Source organism: Labrus bergylta, chromosome 7 (assembly GCF_963930695.1).
Source record: "Labrus bergylta chromosome 7, fLabBer1.1, whole genome shotgun sequence".
Classification (NCBI taxonomy): Eukaryota; Metazoa; Chordata; class Actinopteri; order Labriformes; family Labridae; genus Labrus; species Labrus bergylta.
Window position 1 is genome coordinate 11,046,720 of NC_089201.1, and position 21,367 is coordinate 11,068,086.

Here is a 21,367-nt window from a genome sequence, read left to right on the forward strand (position 1 = left end):
TGCACAAGGGAAGGGGTGGGCAAATGTCACAGCTTTGCATCTGAAATGATGGCTTAAAGCTTTAGGCGAGTATGTCAATAAACAGCCAAATTATTTTTTTCAGGATGGTGAGATGCAGTTGTGTGTAAGTCATATTGTTTCTTTCAGAGTATGGACACAACAACAGAGTGCACATGTACAATTTAAACTAACCCATGTAACACAACACGGTAATTGTCGGATTATCCAGCCATTTGTTTTCTAAGGTGGCTAAGCAAAGTATCCCATATGTTGTTCCCTGTAGCCACTTACTCCAGCTCCTCTGAGGAGATCCAGGGACGTTCACAGGCCGGATGGCACTTATAATCCTTTTAGCATGCCCGCGGTTGCCAAAGGTTCATCTACACAATGGACTTGCCAGATAATGCTCCCAGTATCGGCCAACTCAAACCACAAGGTCTTTTTCACAGCAGACACACTGACTTGTCATGTCATAAAAAGCACAGGTGGAACTAATAACTTTAACGATGGCTCCGTTACATTGACCTATCCCAGTAAACTGTGTCGAATGAGCCACATCCACAGCACTGCAACTGACAACCAATGCCAAGTCAAAATGATCCTCTGAATCAGACAAAGAGCCACTTTGGACTTAGTAGATGTACTTTGATCTCACACATTTTTCTATTGGAATTCCTCAGCCATTACAGCCTGTTTCATGACTGCCTGTAAAGTTATCTAATGGATCAATTAAAAAAAAACGTTTTCTACTTATTCAATCATCTAGACCCATTTTTATTCAAGACAAAAAAGGTCCCGTGAAAACATAGTTCCCTTCGAGATTTTGAAGGCTGCAACTTCAGTGTTTCCGGAGTAATAAGTGTGACAATGATGTTCTGCTGTTTACTTTGAAAGATTTTTCTCCAATTATTTCAAAAAGCAGGCTTTAATCATCATCAGACAGTTTGTCAAGCATGCCATGTTCAGCAATAAAATTCAAACTAAACATGTGTGTGGTTGGTTTGAAGGAACTGAGATTTTAAATGTGGCATTACAGTTAGACACCTAATAGCACATAGACAGTTTGTCATTTCCCTGTCTATGGTCCTGCGAATGGGGAAACTGTAACTTGCTGTAGCAATCTTCATTTAGAGCCTGAATGATGGAGTGAAAGTTGGGGACAAGACTTGGTAAGTAGATAGGAAATAAACAAGGAATGAGCACGACTAGCTGACAAAACTATTAGTCATACACATTGGCCAATACACTGAAATAGTGAGTGTGTGTGAGCGTGAGTGAATGTGTGGACTTGGTGTGTATAAACGCATCTGGTTAAGCCAGCAGATTAACTGGACCAAAGCCTTCCTTCACTCACTCCCTTCTGCAAGGTCAGTAGGCAAGGCGGTCAATCCTAAGCCCGTCAAACCGTCTTATCTGAACACACACAAAGCTCACATGCTTAGGGAAGTACAACAACAACCGACTAGACAGCAGGACGAACAGTCAAACAGTCCTCAGTTATACCAGATCTGTGAGGCAGATGAACTGATACTGACTTGTAGTAAAATTCTACTTGGTGCTAATTGAGATTGTATCTCATCCAGCATTACTACTTGTTTGTTCACAAGGCTTGGCCTGTGGACAAAGGCCCTGATGTGCTCTATTTTAAACTAGACTCTGAATTTAAATAAATGTATAACACCCAACAGATAAAATCATAATTTTTGTACTGTGATGACATGACAGGATACAATGAAAGGTGGTTTATGTTAATGAATTGTGATGTGCCAAGGGCTTGGATAACGGATATAAACTCAAAAGTTCTTAACATTTTTTTAAGATAAATTAAGGCTAAATTGGTAATATTGAGATAAAACTCTTAATATAGAGATGTCCCTTCCCAAATATTAGTATCCGTGTCAGCCTACGACACTGCCTCAAATGTATTATTGGCCAATTGTCATGCACATATCCAATATAATAACCAATTAACCCCAAGACTCAATTGGTTTTCAGGTAAAAATAAATCATAAACACATAAAGTGTGGTGCAAGAAGAAAGTATAATGTTGACCAATGGCAGCAAAATGCACCAATCAGCCTACTCCTAACAACATTATGTATGGGGAATGGGTGCCTGGCTCAAAGACACCTCTGCAGTGCTCGGGAAGTGAACTGGCACCTCTTCAGCTAACAGACAAATTTCCAGATTTGATCCGCACTGGGACTTGAGCTGGCGACCCTCCGGTTCCCAACCTAAGTCCCTACAGACTGAGCTACTGCCGCCCCAATAACAGGCCTTAACAGGCACTTGTAAATAGTAGTCTAACTGAAATCCAACAGTGGAGTCAGATGATAAGCCCCTGATAACCTCATCTTGGAGATCACAGAATGAATCATCACACTAAGTCAGTGCAACCCAGTAAGAATTTTCATTAGTTCAACATACAGCAAAATTCCCCCATACAGCCCACAGCTCTGCTCGCGAGGTCACATTCAAATCCTCTGATGTGCTCTCCACCAGAGTTGCTTTAGGAGAGAGAAGCAGTGGGGCAGTCAAGTACTGGCCTTGTTTCACATCAGAAGCAGCATGTAGCCCGCATCACTTCCCCTCTTCTCCCAGCTCCCTTCAATGTTGATCTGACTCAGCTCTGTTCAGCTCTCTGCACTGGTGCTGGATCTTGCTGATCTTTCCAGGAGTTTCTATTCAGTCTGCCAGTTGGACAAAGGAGGCAGGAAGCAGCCTTTTCCCCCAAGAGAGAGATGGATAGAAGAGTTGGACAGAAGAGAGTGAAGCATAAAGAGAAATCTGCCAGAAGAGCAGTCAAATGCAGCAACAAGTCTTTTGGCAACGCTCATCACTTATCGAGAACACAGTTCTAAGAATCTCAAAAACTGGGATGAAATGATCATCACCCTCCATTAAAGACTGTACCATATCATTTCAATGGAAGCTGAGCCCCAATAAGGAAGCCCTCTGCAAGTAATCTACTAAATTCTCAGTGATCTTTAGTCCCATCAACTGGCAGATAACAACAAATATGCTTACAGAAGCACTTGCAAAATTTCTATAACAAGGTGGTGTTTTCAAAGTTAGCATCATGGTACCAGATTCAGATAACGAGAATTGTTCCACCATTATTCACCTAAATTTAAGTGTTACTTTGTTTTAGATTGTAAGTCACAGATTAGGATCAGATTCGGCAATGAAATTGATTGAGTCGATGAATTTTCTTGCACATACGCATAGAAACTAGAGCCTGACCGATTAATCGGGTAGCCGATAATATTGGCTGATATTAGCATTTAAAGAATCGGTATCAGCTTATTTTATCGCAGATATTTGCCAAAATTACTAGATTTATTCACCAGTCAAATAGTCTTTCATTTAAGTTTCATGTATTACACTAGCCGTTATATTTCACCAGCAGAGTGTGCTGTATGGATTACAACAAGCATCATCACTCTCCAGAGTGTCAAGCAGTGATGCACGTACATGCACAGTAACTTCAACTTAAATTACCATCTTGTATTTGATATAATTTCCACAAGTGTTTGATAACTGCATCGAGGGATCAAAGTATTAATGTGTATATTTATATCTATCGGTCTATCTCTAAAAATCGAAGAGAGATCTAAGAAAGATAGCAGCTGATAAATCGGTATCATATTTTTATCTCCCAGATATCAATCCAGCCCCAAAAACCCATATCGCCTTTCAGTGTTACTCAGCCTTCCTTAGTACTTCCTTCAATACATTAACAGAATGAAAAAAAGTTCCTCGTATGGACCACCAAATGGTCAATATTTCTCCCATAATCTATTAGTTCAATCCTTCATCAATCAATCAATCCATCCTTCATCACATCAGGTTAAAGTGTAAACTTATTAACTAGTGCACTTTAAGAGATGGATCTTCAGCTATCAGTATGTTCATTTAGCTGCAATAGTGAAATTCTTACAGTGTGGGGGACACTTGTAAACCTAAATTTAATAATTGGTTATTTATTCTGGGGATTTTTTTGTGGGACTTTTCCATGGTTAATCAATTACAAACCTTGCTGTTACAGGGATATCAAATTCCATAAAATGTGCAAGATTTTTGGAAACATCGCCCCCACACCTCCAGCAGAAAAGTAGAAGCAGTATCGGCTCAATAACATCGGGCCAGTGGGTCACTGGAATACTTTACTTGACAAAGAGGGAGACATTATGTAAGTGAAAATGATGGCACAGAGGAATTTCATCACATTTGAGGAAAATAAGACTGTAACTAGCTGCGTGAGAAACAGAGAAGAGTTTGTTTTATATCTCTATTAAGTCATCCAAAGAAAAGCCAATTATTATCATCATATTTCAAAGTTCTGTCGACAAGAAAGACTCGTCTCAGCTGCCACCCCTGTTATGATCTGGTTACCTGCAGGCACCCGATGAGACAGCTCTTACTCCACCATCTGTCTGTTCCAAAATTACAACAGAACAATACTGGGCCTCATAGCCGAGCTTTCACACCTCTCAACAATGCCAAGTACAGCAGTGCTGTGGCCAGAAATCAGTCTGTCTCTCATGATGTACGTCCAGCTGGCTGCTTCTCAAATCAAAATATAATCTGCTTTTCTGTCTCTCTCTCCTGCACTGGTATTCCCTTTTTTCCCCCTCAATCCCTTTTCCTTTTCCCCCTATCAACTCTGAATTACATTGGTTTACGATCACGGTCAGAATTTTTTCTTGGCTAATCCTATAAATTTGATGAGGTGAAAAATATATATTTGACAATATGAGATTCCTCAAGACCAGGATAACTGTCCAAACTTCAGCCCTCGTTGCAGAATAAACACTCTGCTGGTTGATTTGTGAAAATAGGCAGCACTCCTTTTACAAAACAAACACATACATTCAGAAAGTAAGAAAACTCTGGTGATTATACACTGCCTTTATCGCTTCTATTTGAGTAATATGATTCCCTCAAAGGTTGAATCAAGGCTTGCCTTATAGGTGATGTTTTGAGACATGAGTCGAAGCACCAAAACTCCTCAGTAAGCTATTTGATAGCACTAGACACTGCCAAGCTATGTAGCTAACGTTTAAAAAGTTTCTTAGAAGAAAGCAATATCTCAAGACTTCTCTCTTCCAAGTTTTTTTTAAATTAAATACTTTTTAGAGAGTGTGGGATTAAGACTGATTTTGTAAATGTCTGTTTGGCCTTTAACGATCAATGTTTCATCTATAGCATGTCAGTGAATAACAGTCCTAAATCAAATTATCCAAACATTCAGAGGGAATTCAGTGGGACAAACAACCTCTAACTAAGACCCCTCCCTCTAAACCTCATCTTTAGTGCTGCTAAGCTCCTCACATTTGTTAGAAGTGAAATTTGGATCAGCTGGGGTATGCAGGACTGGGAGCCAAGAAAGCAGGGAAGAGAGACCGAGGGGCCCATATGTGAGAGGGTCTGACACAGGAACTAGTTCATCATGCATTTCTCTCACAAGCCATTGCTCTGCTGTCTTTGCATGCCTCTTGCTCTTCTCTCACAGTGGCAGTTTACTGAAGAGGATGCTTAAATCCCGGGCTGAAACAAAGACGGCTGGATTGCCGTTATGTTTAAATGTCTTCATCCTTTTATCGATCATGTCACGATTACTACAAGATGCAACAAGTTAGAATCTTATTTTAAATATTTAATTGGAAGCTGGAGTTACATTTTAAGACCAAAATAAAAAGCCTTAAATAACAGGAACCATAGAAAAATCCAGAAGAAGGCAGAAAGAAACCATGAAAACATTTGTGTGTGGTGAGGTTACCCAGTCATGTTGTGAATTATTGAGTTTTGTCCAGCACTTTGTGACTTAATTAGTTGGGTCACTATGCGTATTTGTTCTCTATGCAAGAGTGACATTAATTGTGTGACAAATTAATATCATTGTCCTGCATGAAAGGTTCTGGAGGCCATCTCAGGAATCACAATTATCTGTATTATTTGCAGAGTCCCAATTTAATGGCTTAATATGCGATTTTTCACACTTAAATGTAATAGAAATCAAGTATATCCTCTGAAAATAACTCTGTGTCATTACTGTCTACAATGGGTGTTACACCTGAGTCCCACTGTCTGTGATGCTTTCCGAGCCAAATACTGCCTGAAAAATAAAACAGACAGTAACACGTTTCTGTTATACCGGTGTTTTGTCAGTAATTATTTTAAAAATGTCGTGCTAATAACTGCTACAGCATCAACAAATCATAAGCGCTCGTGCGCAGTTGAAAGGCAGCCGACGTCTTCACTGCTGTCCCTCCCGCGAGCGCGCTCACTCGCACACAGATTTTAGCGCAGGTTTTCTTTCATTCTTATAGGTTAAAAAAAACATGTTTGGTAAAATGGTTTTAAAACCATCAGATCCCGATAAAAGCCGACGAAACCAGAGCGGAGAAAAGTTTCAGTCACAGTGACAGACAGCTGGAGGAGCTGGAATACGCTGCAGCTACATTTCCCCTTAAAGTTAAAGACTAGATCCTGGTAAAGAGAAAAGTTATTCACAAAGCATCTTAGCCCTTAAGAGAGCTCCTAAAGTAAAGATCTAAGGATGAAGAGTTTCTCACAGAGAAGAAAGAAGGAGAGAAAGGTGATCAGAACAATTCCAGCTCTATCACAGCCTCATATTAATATCAGTCAGATTAAGTAGACTCTTACAGTTACCAGCATGGTGAATAAACATGAGCACATAGATATAAGAAAAATACACAATATTTTTATAATTAGTTCTCAATTAATTAAATAAAAGTTGTAATTTACTTTTGCATCAGAATGGTTCAAGAGTAAATTTGTGTTATTTTTCGAATCAAAAGTAACGTTCCTGGGCCATCGGTCACAATGTTCGGGCCAGTGACCTTTGAAAACCCTCCGGGCCACTGGCAAATTTAACTTAATGTCAACCCCTGCATTAGCATGCTAACACAACAAGGCAGCGCGAGTTGTTATGGTTTCATGCTGGTGCTCAAGGGCGACATCTGCTGGATCAAAAAATCACATCTTAAGCCTTTAACATCAAACTTTACAATGATACAGCTTCACACTTTATACACAATACATAGTGTGGACTGAAAGTGTGAAGATCAATTTGGGTATACATGACAGCTTAACAGCAGGACCTCCACAGTAAATCAATCTTTTCATTACATACACTAGAGGCCCATTCACACAGTGTACAGTTCAATATGTCGATGGAAGGAGTCCATGTGAGACCAGAACTTCAGAGTTCTGATCCAAAAGACAGAAATCTCCAAAATAACCCAAAAATCTAGCCTGGGAATAGTTACTTTTTACGGCCTATTGTGTTGCTTGGTTAAATTGGTAAGACAAAGTGTATTAAAAATCATGTTTTTAGTGGAATCAACAAACAGCGTTTCCCAAAAGCCCTTAAACTTCTTTGACAAGACTTGGAAAAAGCTTAGAGTTTTTTTGTCCTTGGGAATGAAGAGTAAACTTTGGGAAGACAATTCAACTACTACAGAAAATCGAGGTTAATGTTGCAAAAGGCTGATTCAAAGAGGACGACCTGCCATGACCTCAGCTTCCTATAAAAGACAACAATCGGGTGTCATCATGCACAGTCAGACCCAATGCTTCCTTAACCCCTCTGTCCCCTTCTCTCCCTCTGTAATGCTGTTAACCACTCTCTGTACGCAGCATTCATTCATACTTGAGCCAACGTCCTACTCACTTTCCAAATCAAATTATCTGAAATACACAGATATGTTATTGTGCGCCCTGGGGCAACAGAGACAATTTCCCCAGAGGGACACTGTGGGAATCTGTCTCTCACAAGAAATAGTTCCACATGCGCACATTCTTCACATCTGAGGAACACGTTAGAACAGCAAGGGCACAACTTCTGCTTTTTTCAACTGTCAAAATCGTCACCCGGAGCAGCTGAGTGTGCTGGATGCCCCAAATGCTTCACTCCTTTTAACCTGCGCTAATGACCCACAATCACACAACAATGAAAACACACTCAGGTGAGTGACAAAATAGATGGGCAGGTGTGCTCACATACTCACACACACACACATACTCTGACATGAACAGGAGCAAACACATGCATGCAATATCATCACTCATGGGGTCCAATGTAGAGGTTGCAAACTTACCCACAACCATTAACGTGAACTCAAACCCTCTTTTGACGGACTTCCGGTACACCTGGTTAGGAAGATTGGCGAAGCCGACATAGCCCTCCAGATTCCGCTGCTGAGGAAAAACACACACACAGACACACTTTTTGTCACTTCATGAACTAAACACAGCATGAAAACCACAAGCTGTCAAACTGAAATCTTTATCTAATCAAAGTAAAGGCCTGTAATAGCATATATACAGAACATAAGCCCTTATTAACTCATAGATGTATGCAACACACACACAGACCCTGTAACTATGGTATTTTACGCGTGTAAACAAACACACAGCGCTAAGATATTCGGGTTCAGGCAGACACACACAGTTGTGAGCCTTCAATTAGTATTTTTGTGTCCCTTTGATGTGAAGTGTGCAGCTGAGATAAATACAAGAGAGAACCAAGAGGTGTTAAAGATGGGGAAAGAGGTGAGGGGGAGGCAGTCTTTAAAATAACAGGGACGAAAGAGGAAGGGACGACAACTTTGCCACTCAGTCCATCAAACAAGCAAACTGAAACAGAAAAAAGGTGATTTAAGCCTATAAATGAAGCTCCTAAAGCAGAAATAAGATGAAAATAACACGACACTAACAGACTAAATCTCCCTACGTGTTGAGTCATGGTGAGGAGGGAAGCTCTCAAAACAGGCTGCCAGGCCAGGCCCCCAAGCTCCTCTCCTTTTTTTTACCACTGAGGTTTTCTCTGAATCAATCCCTTTCTCCCTTCTCCATCTCTAACTCCCAGCATGTTGTCAGAACCACCAGCACCCTCCGATCACCATGCACGGTCCTGCACGCTACACGAGGCAAACACAATCGATTGCCGGCCCGGTCTGCCTCGCTGTGAGCGCGGGGCCTCTTGGGTTCTGTCATGCATGGAACAGATGGAGAAGTGTGGCTCTGTGTTCATGGGTACTCCTGAAACAGCAGGACCTGCAGCTGACCCTCTGACCTAATCAAACTACCACATAAAGTCACAGATTAGACACAGCCCCTCCAATGAAGGCATTAAATAACATGGCATTCTATAACAACCTTCATCCACGGGGGAATTTAATTTATTACTAATTAACATCTACCCCCGTTTCGGTAGAGCGTTGGAGAAGTTCATTCCTAAAAGTGTAGCCTCCAACTCTGAACAGTAGGTGATCTGAATTTCAAGGCCATACTTGAGCCCCGTTTCCAACAAGCGGTCCAGTTCAGTTTGGTTCGGTAGGGTACAAATTTATTGGCATTTCCACTGGCAAAAGCTGGGAATGGTATCAAAATAAGGGATCCGGTACCGTCCTACTTTTTTGGTACCCTTTTGTTGGGGTGCCAAGGGTACCGATCAGACCCTAAAGGGTCCCGTTCTTCTTCTTCTTCTTCGTTGAACTTAATTAACAGCTGGCTACACTGTGTTGGGCTGCTATGATGTCACACTATTACATAGCTCACGCGGCTATCTCCGCTTACCAAATAAGGGTAGGGCTTGCTGTTGAAACGCAAGCAAGTTTAGGGTTTACGGTACCAAACTGTTCTGAACCAAACCGGACTGCTTGGTGGACGCAGGGCTTTCGCAAGCAATCTTAGAAGACAATGCATGTAAAGAAGACATCTCTAGGGTCGAATTTAGTCATGTTCACTGCTTCAATTGCTTTCTTGTCAACTCCCATTATGATGTATCATCATCTTTGGATAAGCTACCAAACTGTAGCCTTAAGAAGTAGTCTTTTTCTCATTTTCAAGACTGATCCTTTAAGAGAGATCCTGAAGGAGAGCTTATGCCTGACTGCAACTTCAAACAGAGAAGATTCAATATTTGTTTAGCCTTTAGCCTCCTTGCATCTGGTAGTTAACTGTTCAAAAACAATTGGGCAGGAGAGACAACACAGAATCCAACGCAGGAAGTTTTAATTAATGACTGACTACAAAAGATGATGGATTAGCCTTATCTCCCACACTGAAACCAATACAGAGAGCCTTTGTATCAGGCCTACCAGTTACAATGTAGTTTAGTGTTGACTTTCTATTCGTATAAGTACTTATCATATACTCATATTAAATGTCCCTTTGAGGCTAATCTGTACTGTATTACCAATTTTGTAATATTGACTGTGACATGTATTCAACTGTAAACTACCAACCAACATCCCTTGTGATGCAATACACGTACAGAACGCTGTAAAAGAAAAGGAAATGATCCATTTGCCTCATCAATACTCTGATGTATGCCACTCGACAGCAAGCGTAACTGCTCTGAACAAGCCTGAAGCACTTTCCACCGTTTCCTACTTTGATCCACCCACAAACAAGTTTATGTGCATGTGTTACATAAGATGCCAACTGCGACGGTCTGTCCATTCCCCAGTAGCTGTGATGTGGGTGACACAGGTAATAAAACAGCGGAAATCATTAGTGCAGGCTGCTCTGCTCAAGTGTTCAGCTACTTGAAGCTCTGTGTGTGTGTGTGTGTGTGTGTGTGTGTGTGTGTGTGTGTGTGTGTGTGTGTGTGTGTGTGTGTGTGTGTGTGTGTGTGTGTGTGTGTGTGAGTCTGTGAGTGAGTCTGTGTTCATGTGTGTGAAAAAGGAGGTAAGTATGGACATGCATTAATGGAAAGACGTAGGATTCTGTGGATCAAAATGTTGACTACATGAGTACAACTGTGTGTTCGCATGGTTTAAAATGCATCATACATACATGCTCATTTGGGCATGAATATAGAAACCATACTTTTAAAAAGGGACCTTGCATCTGCAACACACAAATAGACTTCTGTACAACAATCACTCATTACATTTCTAGCCTAACAATATTTGTATCCATTATAGTATCACAAGTATTTACAATGCTGCAAAGACACACACACACACACACACACACACACACACACTGAAATGCATTATGGTTAATGTAGTTCTTGAAAGTGGTAAGGGACTTCATCTGGGGACATAATGGGGGATGAGGAAGAGAAAGGCTAGTCATCCCATACTGTTAATGTTAACCCCTCCCCCCACTCTACACAGTGGGTGATAGTAGCTGCTGCCGGATTCACTGACATCATCTGTATTGCCAAGTCCACCCACTTCATGCATACAGCAGCTGATGCTGAGGCCCTCAGCTGTTTTAAACTTGCATTTATGACAGACACAATATGAATGTTGCCATACATATTACATCACTTAACACTGAAGAAGGAGAGCAGAAATATTTCAATGAGTGCAAGTGCAATTTCTTTCTTTCTCTATTGGTTATTGTTTTTTTTATTTTTTTATTTTTTAGCACTGATGATATTTTGCTATATAACTCTGTATAGGCAGAAACAAACAGATTCAACGCAAACACATTGTGAGGCATGATGTGTAATCTGCGTGTGATCTGTGTTACTCATAGATAAATGTAAATGTCAGCAAAATAATAAAAAACACTTTACAAAGCAAAGCCCAATGTGGTCAACTAATATTCTGAGTGAAGAATTAGACCAAACTTAATTAAAATGTACACAGTTTAATGATGATCTTACAAATATATAAATATTAAATGTTAAGAACATGGCTGAGATCTTAAAGTGGCATAGTACTTAAAAAAACCCTCCCCTTTACGCTTTATAGAGGAGGGAGGCGTGATGCATTGTTTTAAACGATAATACGTCCCTTATTACATTTTGTTTGGTATAAAACGTACAGCCGATTTTAACAGAAGACAAATATTAACGAGTCAGAAACTGTGAACTATGTTTTATTAAGTTATCTATCCGTGAAGAGAACGATTAATCCTAAAACGCACATATTGTAAGAGGAGTTTGGTACTTCTCCATTTAGCTAGCTGTACAACAAGGAGCAACTAAACCGGTTTATACAGAATATTAAAATGTGGGTTTTAATAACAAGTCTATTTAAAATATCAGCACTCTTAACAGTTGTATCGGTGTTTATTTCGTAAGACATTTGGACTTACAGCGATGCTCGGAACCGCAGCCTCTGGTCGTTCAATCATCGTCCTGTCACCACCCAGCCGACACAGTCACCGAGGCATACACCGAAAACAGTGTCCAAAAAACGACGGAGCGGAATGAAGCGTCCTTACAAAGCTTTAAATATGTGAAGACTAAAGAAACAAAGTGCGTCCGAAAATGAATGAATGAGGTTAAATTACATATGGCCGCTAACGGATACTACTACCAGATGTAACACACTGAAGGAAAATGACCCTACCGATTTTATTTTCGCGTGAGACAAACAAGCAGGATTAACAAAAAAACATCCGGTCAGCGATTTCAGAATAAGACGGAATTAATTAAATGTTTTTTCCCCCCACAGTAGCCATACAGGAATTGAAGAAAGAAAATAGCATGGTTCCGTATTTGATTTTAATTCCTGAACACGGTGTTGGCCTATCTACAATTTTCAGACCAAAATTATGTTGGTTACACTGGGTGAAGGTAACGTTACCCAGTCTACTGTCAGTTAAAATGCTTATTATAATTTTGACTTCATAATAAAACATGTTGGACATAAGTCGCATACATACATACACATATGCACAAACAAATAAAATAACCAAAAGACATATCAGTATATCGAACACCTTGAGCAAAATAATAAAAAAAAATAATAAAAAAAGCTTACTGTATTGTTCAGTTTTTCAAAATGATCATGTGTTAACTATGGAAGTTATTATAATAGCCTACTGCCTGCAATAGGCTAATTGTTTTATAAATGTGTTCATATATGCGAGACAGTAGTTAATCAATGTCACTTTCAATACAATCCAGTAAGTAAGACTTAAATACAACAAGAGCTGGAAAAATGGAAGAACCGGAGTTGGGCTTTAATTTTGAAATTATACCAAATTTTCTGTCTTTTCCTGGCTGTGTGTGGCTAGATTGATACGCCTGTAGGGGAACAGGATCTATCCTATTGGTCCAAGAAAAACGTGTGTGTGTGTGTGTGTGTGTGTGTGTGTGTGTGTGTGTGTGTGTGTGTGTGTGTGTGTGTGTGTGTGTGTGTGTGTGTGTGTGTGTGTGTGTGTGTGTGTAGTCTTGTGCAAAGGCTAAAATGTGTTGCCTTCAAAGACTAGTTAATAGCGTTACAAAATCAAGATAGCGACGTGGTAGCCTGGATGCAACTTGATATTAATGATTTTACCCAGTGAAACACACGTTCTGTAAAAGCAAATAAAGGAGAAAAAAATTGTAGGGCTTTTTGAAAGTTTCGGGCCGCATGCTTGGTCATTTGGGGACCAGCATTCGCTCTGAGAAGCCAGAGAAGGTTACACATGACATTATTCACTACAATGAATTTATTACTCACAATAATGACTAGAAAATATACAGTAATTCTTTAGAACAAATTACACCTTTCTCTAAAAGTCTGAATCTCTCAGTATTTTTGGCTTGGTAAAGATGGATTTCATGAGAAGCAAGATTTTCTATTCTTATTCTGATCCATCTCATTCCGTCTATTTTAATGGGAATAGATGTCTGGGATTAAAGCAACATTTCTGATGACTTTTTCTGTCCCTATGATAATTGACAAGATGGGATATCCCATTATCTGCCTTTTTCCTGGGGCTAACAATTCTGAAGTGGGAACAACAGCCAAGGCATCATCTGAGTTTCTGATAAACATAGCTATCTTTTCTTGTTGCATAGCCTATTATTATGCATAGCCGTATCGTGAACTATGTCAAAGATTTTCATGCACTAGAGATCATATCTTTGCAGTTTCTCAGACTTAAGAGTGTATGGTACATTGGTGACCTCTCGTGGTCATCAAAGTAACTGCATCATGTTATCATACTAACGATATTGTCTTTCACATTTATTTGTCATCACTTAAGCCATAGATGATTAGTTCTGGGTCACTTTTATTTTTTTTCAATTTTTTAATTTTAATTTTTGTTAATTTATTTATTTCATCGACGTAACAATACAATTAAAAACAAACATAAAACCTCAAATCTTGAATGAAAAGGAGCAGAAAGAAGAGTAATCTTATATAATCTGCTCCTTTTCCACAAGACATTAGTTAACAAAACACATAATTCAAAATCAATTTAAAATAAAATAAATTGTCTGTAGGCAAACACAGCCACTCACAGCCCCAGAAGGTCCTCGGTAACAATTCACTTTATATTTAAAGCAGATCACAAACTAATTTTCGTGCCGTCACAACACCAAAAAGAACAAAAAACCTCATCAACACATTTCATCACATCTCTTCAACAAACTGGCATTCATTTTTCTTTTAAATATCATGATTGATTTAGATCATTTGGTTTCTCTGTTGAGATTGTTCCATAAACTGATTCCTTTCACAGTAAAACAACATTCCCTCAATTATTATTCTTATTCTTATTCTCTTAGTGCACTTTACATTTATTTTATCTGCCATACATGAGCCACCTGCTACAAGTTGTGATTCCATGAAAAAGAGTGATGCACTTAGTGTAAAGTCTTAAACTCTATTGGTGAACAGCATTACTGAGAAATATTTATCTGAAGTTAGCAAAAAATTACGAAAATCTGCCCTCATAAACTGCTTGTCATGCCCGACCAAGAAAAAGCAATGAAAGTCATTATCTAAAAAATGCATTAATACTCAAAAAGTAATTTGTTTGACGAAGAATGTGCTATTTCTTCCTCATAAAGTGAATTAGTCTGGCTCTAGGAAAATCAGCTTTTGGCTCTCAAAGCAACATCTTATTACTTTACTCTTGTTCAGTTCCAAGTATTATCTGACAGATAGAGGACCCTACAGATCTTACACTGTAGCTCTGTGAGAAAACTGCTTATTAGTAGAAAAAAGACCTTGGCCTACTTGAAGAAAGATAAAAAAGATCAAAAGCAGAATGAAGGAGTATCAAGCTTACTTACAATACCTGATATTCATTTGGATGTAGCAAATACTATCACTTCAACATTTAACATTGATTCAAGAAGCCTGAAAGTGACATCACCCACCTGTTACTGCAGGGCTCTGGAGTCTCATCGAAGTCTTTCTCAGGGAAACCTGGTCTGTTAGGTAGAGACAGCATCCATCCCACTTTGGATGGTGCAGCTCTATCATCGAGAAACATGGCAGAGTTTATTAGTCCCAAACCGTGACTTCCTTGCCGCTGAGGAGGAGGTGGGAGCAGGCCGTGCATGAATGAGGACGGCGGTGGTTGTTGTGTTAACGTTTATCCCTTAAGAAATGAAAACGGATGAGTTGTCAAAAAATCACACTCCGTACAATGTGTGCTGATCAAGACATGAGCTAATCAGACCTATTTTGTTTTTTGAATCAGGTTGTAAACGTGTACATTTACGATGTAAAAACAGGCTTTCTTGAATGGTTGTGTATGTGACTTCCGGGGCTTCTGCAGCCAGCCTCAAAGTGGACACTTGATGAACTGCAGGATTTAGCACTTGGTCATCGGCTTCAATTTTTAATGAGGTCATTGATGAATTAATGTAAGAATGAATATATGACAGAAACAAACGTTGGTATGTTGTCTTGACTTTATTCAAAGGAATTACATAAGTTGTAGAAGTACACAGAAATAAATACTTTTTCTAATTGAATTACACTCTTATCTCTATAAGTAACAGTGTAACTGTGTTGAAAAAGAGCTCACAGTGTAGAAACAGTTGGGTATAACCTATAGCTTATACTCTCCTGATGACAGCAAGTGGAGTTGGGAGACATAACTCTTTTTTTGAAGTAGTTCACAGTGTTGGTTCTCATACTTTCAGTGCAGTATTAAAATAACTATACTTATTAATACAGTAATTACACATATTTGGATCTGAAATTTTGCAATTTATAATGATTTAAAAATAATTAGTAATCAACCAATTTCAACTTAAAACTATTATTACTATTATTATAAACAATAAAATAACACATCCCACTGATTTTATCCAAAAGCATATTATAAAACACAACCAAATTTAAGGTTTATATTTTGCATGATGACAGAAAGATAGCTTTAGTTGGAGTTTGCCCTCCTTGCAGACAAAATGTTGGAGGTAGTAAAAGGTATTTGTGGTCAAAACATTTTTTTTTTTAAAGTTAAAGTTTGAAAAGTTGCAGCATCATGGCACCCCTCAAAGGCAAGATTTTGTTCTCTGGATGCTCTTGTTTTGGATATGGTGTTACCATGGTTACAGGTTGGACGTTTGTCCTGGGACCAGTTTGTCATCAAGGTAGCTGATGAGACTCTTCACCCATGGGGCTGAAGGCCTGACACACAGCTGACGACCTGCTACTGTCTTTAACCTGAAACACAAAAGATAAACACAGACAGTCAGATTCGGTGCATTCAGGTGCATGATATGTTGATAGGTGATGTTTTTTCCTCCCAGGTTGTGTACTTACAGGATGGCAGGGTTGGAGCACCGCTGGCTGGTCTTGACATATCCTGCCACTCTGCTTTTAGCCACCGGGGTCTCATTGAAGCTGAAGCAGCATCTCTTTGGTCCCACACCACGCATACCTGTCAACAAACAAGAACAATGTACAACTTAGAACCAACATGCAGACTCAGAGACATCCTATTATAGGTCCTTTCTTTGTTCCTGTTTCATTTCCTGTTGGCCTGTATGAGGGAAAGTCTAAAACAATTTTTTTTTTAGTTTGTTCCATGTTCAGTTTTTCCATTTTGATACGTCAAAATGTGACGCTTGTTAAATGGTAAACAGATGATATGACATAACATCCTTTTAGACTTCCGACCACTTGACCAACTAGCGATTAATCCTGATTCACCCCATTCACAGATAACAGGTTCATTCTTTTAATAAGAAAATAAGATGTTTAATATCATACAATAACTTATGAATTCATACTTGTGCCTTTTTTCTCTTTCTGAATGAGGTCGAGTAAAATCCATTTAGGCGTATGTAGTGCTGAATCCATTAATAAGGGTTTCCTAATTGTTAACGCTGAATTAAGAGATTGTTTTAAGCCACTCAGGGGTACCAGAATAAAATATTATTACTTATTATCATCTTTACACATTGTCAAACTTCACTCCTGGTTGACAGATGGCTGTGTTATCTACCTGTTATGAACAGACAGTCATACCTTTAAGCTACCTTTTTATCTTCATATATATATGTATATATTGCTGTACCATGTTTACCGTACTATATTATTAATATTATATTCATAGACTATCTTAATAGACAAAAAACACTGCTACTATATAATATATAATATTATATACTTTATATCACACTGTATTTCTCCATACTATACCATGTTCAAATGTTGACCTGTTACACTGCTGTCTACATTATTTAATGTAGAAAGTAATTTACTGCAAAGAAGGTCTTCAACCGTCCTGTATAGTTCACTTAACTCTTTTGTATTCCTGTTGTATATACCTCCTATTTATTATAGTTAACTTATCTTTTTTGGGAGAGGGGCAGTTGCCCCCCTGCTGGCCACTAGAAGAAAATGCAGGTTTCAAAAGCATTGTGGCATTGTGACATCTCTGTCACTTAACAACTGAATATATGATTGTCTTACCTTCATTCAGACTGACAGCCAGCAGCAGCACAAACACAGACAGAGTGAGATGAAGAGCAGCCATCCTGATGTGTGTGAATGTGATTCTTTCAGAGTAGCAGTGTGATGAAGTCTCAGTCTAGCTGTCTCAGCTTGTCCTCTCTGCTGTTTGAGCTCCACCACCCTCACATTTATACAGTTAAGTTAGCAGTCAGGGAAGATCCCACGCTGAAAATGACGTATTCGTTATTTTCATTGTAATCAGGGCTGTGGGAGTTCACCGAGTGGATCTTTCTTTCGTGTATCAGTTCCTCAAATAAATTGACCTTCAAAATGAAGAAGTGCTTGCGTATTTCCCCATGGAATTAAACCTGACTTTCACGACAAAAAAAACAGCTGTATAATCTCTCACAGCTACTGGGTGTTTTTTTCTGACATTACAGACCTTTGATTGTTGTTAAGTGCTCTTTTACAGCTTGCATTACCATTTTGAAGCAGCTCAGTGTTAACCACAGTGGTTGACCAAGACTAGTCATTACCTGCAATACTAAATATATACTATGGCTTATTAAGATGACAGGGAATCCAATAATAGTTATATTATACAAGACTGTGTCTTTGCAAACAGAGAATAATAGAAAATGTGACTATTTCTACTTTCAGGCAACATCTGGTCCTTTTTAACATAAAAAGGAAATAGTTCTTGATTTGATTTCCATAGTGTATAAAAACTGAAAGTCCAGTAAGACACACACTTGAATGTGGTCTACTCCCTTCATATCTTCTGACCTTCAGAGTAGAGGGTCTTCTAATCGTCTTACTTTCTTACTGTCTGTTCCAAAAGTCAGAACTGAACTGGGGAAAAAGGCATTTAGTAGCTCAGTCCGTAGGGACTTGGGTGGGGAACTGGAGGGTCGCTGGTTCATGTCCCGACACAGACCAAGTCCGGAAATTGGACTGGTAGCTGGAGAGGTGCCAGTCCACTTCCTGAGCACTGCCAAGGTGCCCTTGAGCAAGGCAACGAACCCCAAAACTGCTCTGGAGCGCTCGATGTGGGCAGGCCCCTCACTCTCTAGGATCCTGTTTGTGAATGTGTGTGTCAGAGGTCCTGCTGACTCCTGCGCCCTTGTCAGAGGCCCTGCTGACTCCTGCCCCCTCGTCAGAGGCCCTGCTGACTCCTGCCTCCTCGTCAGAGGCCCTGCTGACTCCTGCCTCCTCGTCAGAGGCCCTGCTGACTCCTGCACCCTCGTCAGAGGCCCTGCTGTCTCCTGCGCTCTCGTCTGAGGTCCTGGCAACTCCTGCGCTCTCGTCTGAGGCCCTGGCAACTCCTGCGCCGTCATCAGAGGATCTGCTGACTCCTGCGCCCTTGTTGGAGATCCTGCAGACTCTGCCAACTCCTGTGTCCTGGTCAGAGGACCTGCTGAGTCTGCTCACTCCTGCACCCTCGTCGGAGGCCCTGCCGACTCCTGCGTCCTTGTTGAACATCCTTCAGACTCCTGCGCCCTTGTTGGAGGTCCTGCAGACTCTGCCCACTCCTGTGTTTTCGTCAGAGGACCAGCTGAGTCTGCCTATTTCTGTGACTCCTGAACTCTTGTCTGAGGTTCTGCTGACTCCGCCCACTGCTGTGTCTTCGTGGGCCTCTCACTGGTCCCCTGTCGTCTGGTCGGCCTCCAGGCCACCCTCCTGATCTGCTCTCTGTGTTCGGTCGGCCTCCCGGTTGCCCCCCAGATCTGCTCTCTGTGTTCGGTCGGTCTGTTTGTTCGGTTTGTTTTCCCTTTGTGGTTTTTTGGGACATCTGGGATCTGTCCCTTAAGGGGGGGGGGGGGGGTTATGTCATGATTTGGTCTTTTCTAGTTTTGTTTTTCAGTGTTTAGTGTTTCTGTATGTTCTAGTGTGTTTTATTCATTCTTGAGTTCTGTGTGTCTTCAGTGTTTCATGTATTTTATTTTGCAGTTGTCCTCAGTGTTTCTTGTGTCTATTCCTTCCTCTGTGTGTGTCACTCCATTGTGATTGCCCTCATTGTCTTCACCTGTGTTATTACCCATGTCTATTTAGTCTCTGGGTGCGTTCGAATTGTCCCTCCTATCTCCTTTCACTATCCACTTTACCTTAACCCCGCAAAAACGTCATGAGATCAAGGAAAGGTGTTAGGAGAATTCATAAAGGACTTAGGGAAAGGCGATCTCGTTGCTCTGACAATCCGACCACATTTTCCACTAGGCGACGTCATTAAATGCGAAGGGCCGGAGGAGGTTAATGACGAGAGTCTGCCGTGTTGAAACTACAATGTTCAGAAAATGGACTACAAAAAACGCATCTAAAAAACTTTCCCCTGTGCCTTCTTACCGGTGAAATAATCCTAATTACCACGAGGTTGGGATTAAAATAAAAGAAATATAGACCACCAGGCTACAAGTAACAAAAGTGAAACGATCACCTTCCTGTCCACTCATACATCAACATCAACACAAATATGATTATGAAATTATTTGTTACATTTATATAAGCTATAACCTACACATAATGTTTGAAGCATACAAATGTACAACTGCACAAAGCATTCTTAAGTGAATTAAATATGTTGAATAAAACATCATCTGGATAAAAATGTCTCTTATCTTTTTATCCCTTGATCTGTCTCACTTTACAATCATCGTTAATGTTCGTGAACGGTCGGATGTGTGACTCGCTTTAAATGTTGCGGCCGCAAGGAATTGTGGGGCGTCATATCTCTTCTCCTTTTGTAAAGGATGGTCCAGTGTATCCTATGCTATAGGGGGTTATAAAGGAAGCATTGACCCACCTTTCCTTAACTTTTAGAGAATTCGAACGGCTCTTATCATGGCCGCCACTTAAATATTTTTGTTAATTCTGCATTTGGGTCCTCCTCTCACTTTTCTCGGTCCGTGACATGTTCATGTGAATGGGTTCTTTCCGGGTTCTCCAGCTTCCTCCCTAAAAGTTCCAAGTGTTGGTTGATTGGTTACTAAAATTGCCCAGAGAGTGAAGTGTTTGTCTCTATCAGCCCTGTGATTGCCTGACCAGTCAAGGTAGAACCTCATTATGACATTTTGGATCGGCTACACCCCACAACTAACCCTAACAGGATAAGCGGTATGGTTCATTTTCTCAAAGTTTTTCTTCTTTTCACTGGGAAGCACAATGAATAGCATTTGATTTGTATGGCAGGTGCCTTAGTGATTGACAATGGATGGATGGAAGATCTAACCATTAAAGTAGGCTATTGGGGTGCTGGTAGCTTAATGGTTAGTGTTCATGCCCCACGTACAGAGGCTGAAGTCCTCAAGAGCAGGAGGCACGGGTTTGAATCTGACCTTTGGCTCCTTTCTTGTATGTCGTTCCCCACTCCCTTTTTCATTGGTTTCTCATTCTATCCTCTGTCCTGTCTCTTAAATAAAGGAAAGCCCCCCAAAATTCACCTGAGAAAAGTAAGCTATTGAGAATTTAGTCTAAATTAATTGTTCATTTGAACTGAGCAAACTAGTTATTTTTTACAACAAGAGTAAGGGTGTATGTTTAATTCAATCCGTACAGTGGTCACAAAAAGCAGCAATATTCATCATAAGTGTGTGAACTGAATCGTAACAGGGGAGCTTAGTGAGAAGTGTACTACACTACTAGGCTTTGTCTATGTCTGAGTCATACAGCTGCTCTGTATTTTCAGCATCATTTACTCATATTACTCCTGTAGCCAAATTTAGACCAGTCAAGTGTGAACA

The 21,367-nt window shown here is 40.1% G+C and overlaps 2 protein-coding genes across 3 annotated transcripts in view; both read right to left on the reverse strand.

Annotated features, from left to right (window-relative positions):
* The window catches only part of LOC109998042 (septin-7), a 43,815-nt gene extending 31,457 nt beyond the window's left edge, over positions 1–12,358 (reverse strand). Inside the window, exons 1-2 of one of the 2 annotated variants that reach the window (XM_020652755.3) lie at positions 12,088–12,358; positions 8,127–8,223 (exon numbers count right to left, since the gene is read on the reverse strand). In XM_020652755.3, the coding sequence (XP_020508411.1) occupies positions 8,127–8,223; positions 12,088–12,126 (136 nt within the window). In that variant the 5' untranslated portion in view covers positions 12,127–12,358. Of the gene's footprint in view, positions 1–8,126; positions 8,227–12,087 lie in introns of both variants that reach the window. The other variant, XM_020652754.3, reaches the window with a different exon arrangement.
* Positions 12,359–15,620: 3,262 nt separating this feature from the next.
* On the reverse strand, positions 15,621–17,828 carry ccl35.1 (chemokine (C-C motif) ligand 35, duplicate 1). Its single transcript, XM_020652771.3, has 3 exons — positions 17,649–17,828; positions 16,494–16,611; positions 15,621–16,394 (listed from the first exon to the last, which is right to left on the reverse strand). Exons 1-3 carry the CDS (start codon positions 17,710–17,712, stop codon positions 16,280–16,282), a joined length of 297 nt encoding a protein of 98 aa, XP_020508427.1. The 5' UTR covers positions 17,713–17,828; the 3' UTR covers positions 15,621–16,279.
* Between the last annotated feature and the right edge of the window lie 3,539 nt (positions 17,829–21,367).

Coding starts and splice junctions, on each gene's coding strand:
- ccl35.1 (XM_020652771.3), bottom strand. CDS start 17,712: ATGGCTGCTCTTCATCTCACTCTGTCTGTGTTTGTGCTGCTGCTGGCT. Junction 16,612..17,648: donor GGCTGTCAGTCTGAATGAAG/GTAAGACAATCA, acceptor GTTTGTTGACAG/GTATGCGTGGTGTGGGACCA. Junction 16,395..16,493: donor TGCTCCAACCCTGCCATCCT/GTAAGTACACAA, acceptor TTTGTGTTTCAG/GTTAAAGACAGTAGCAGGTC.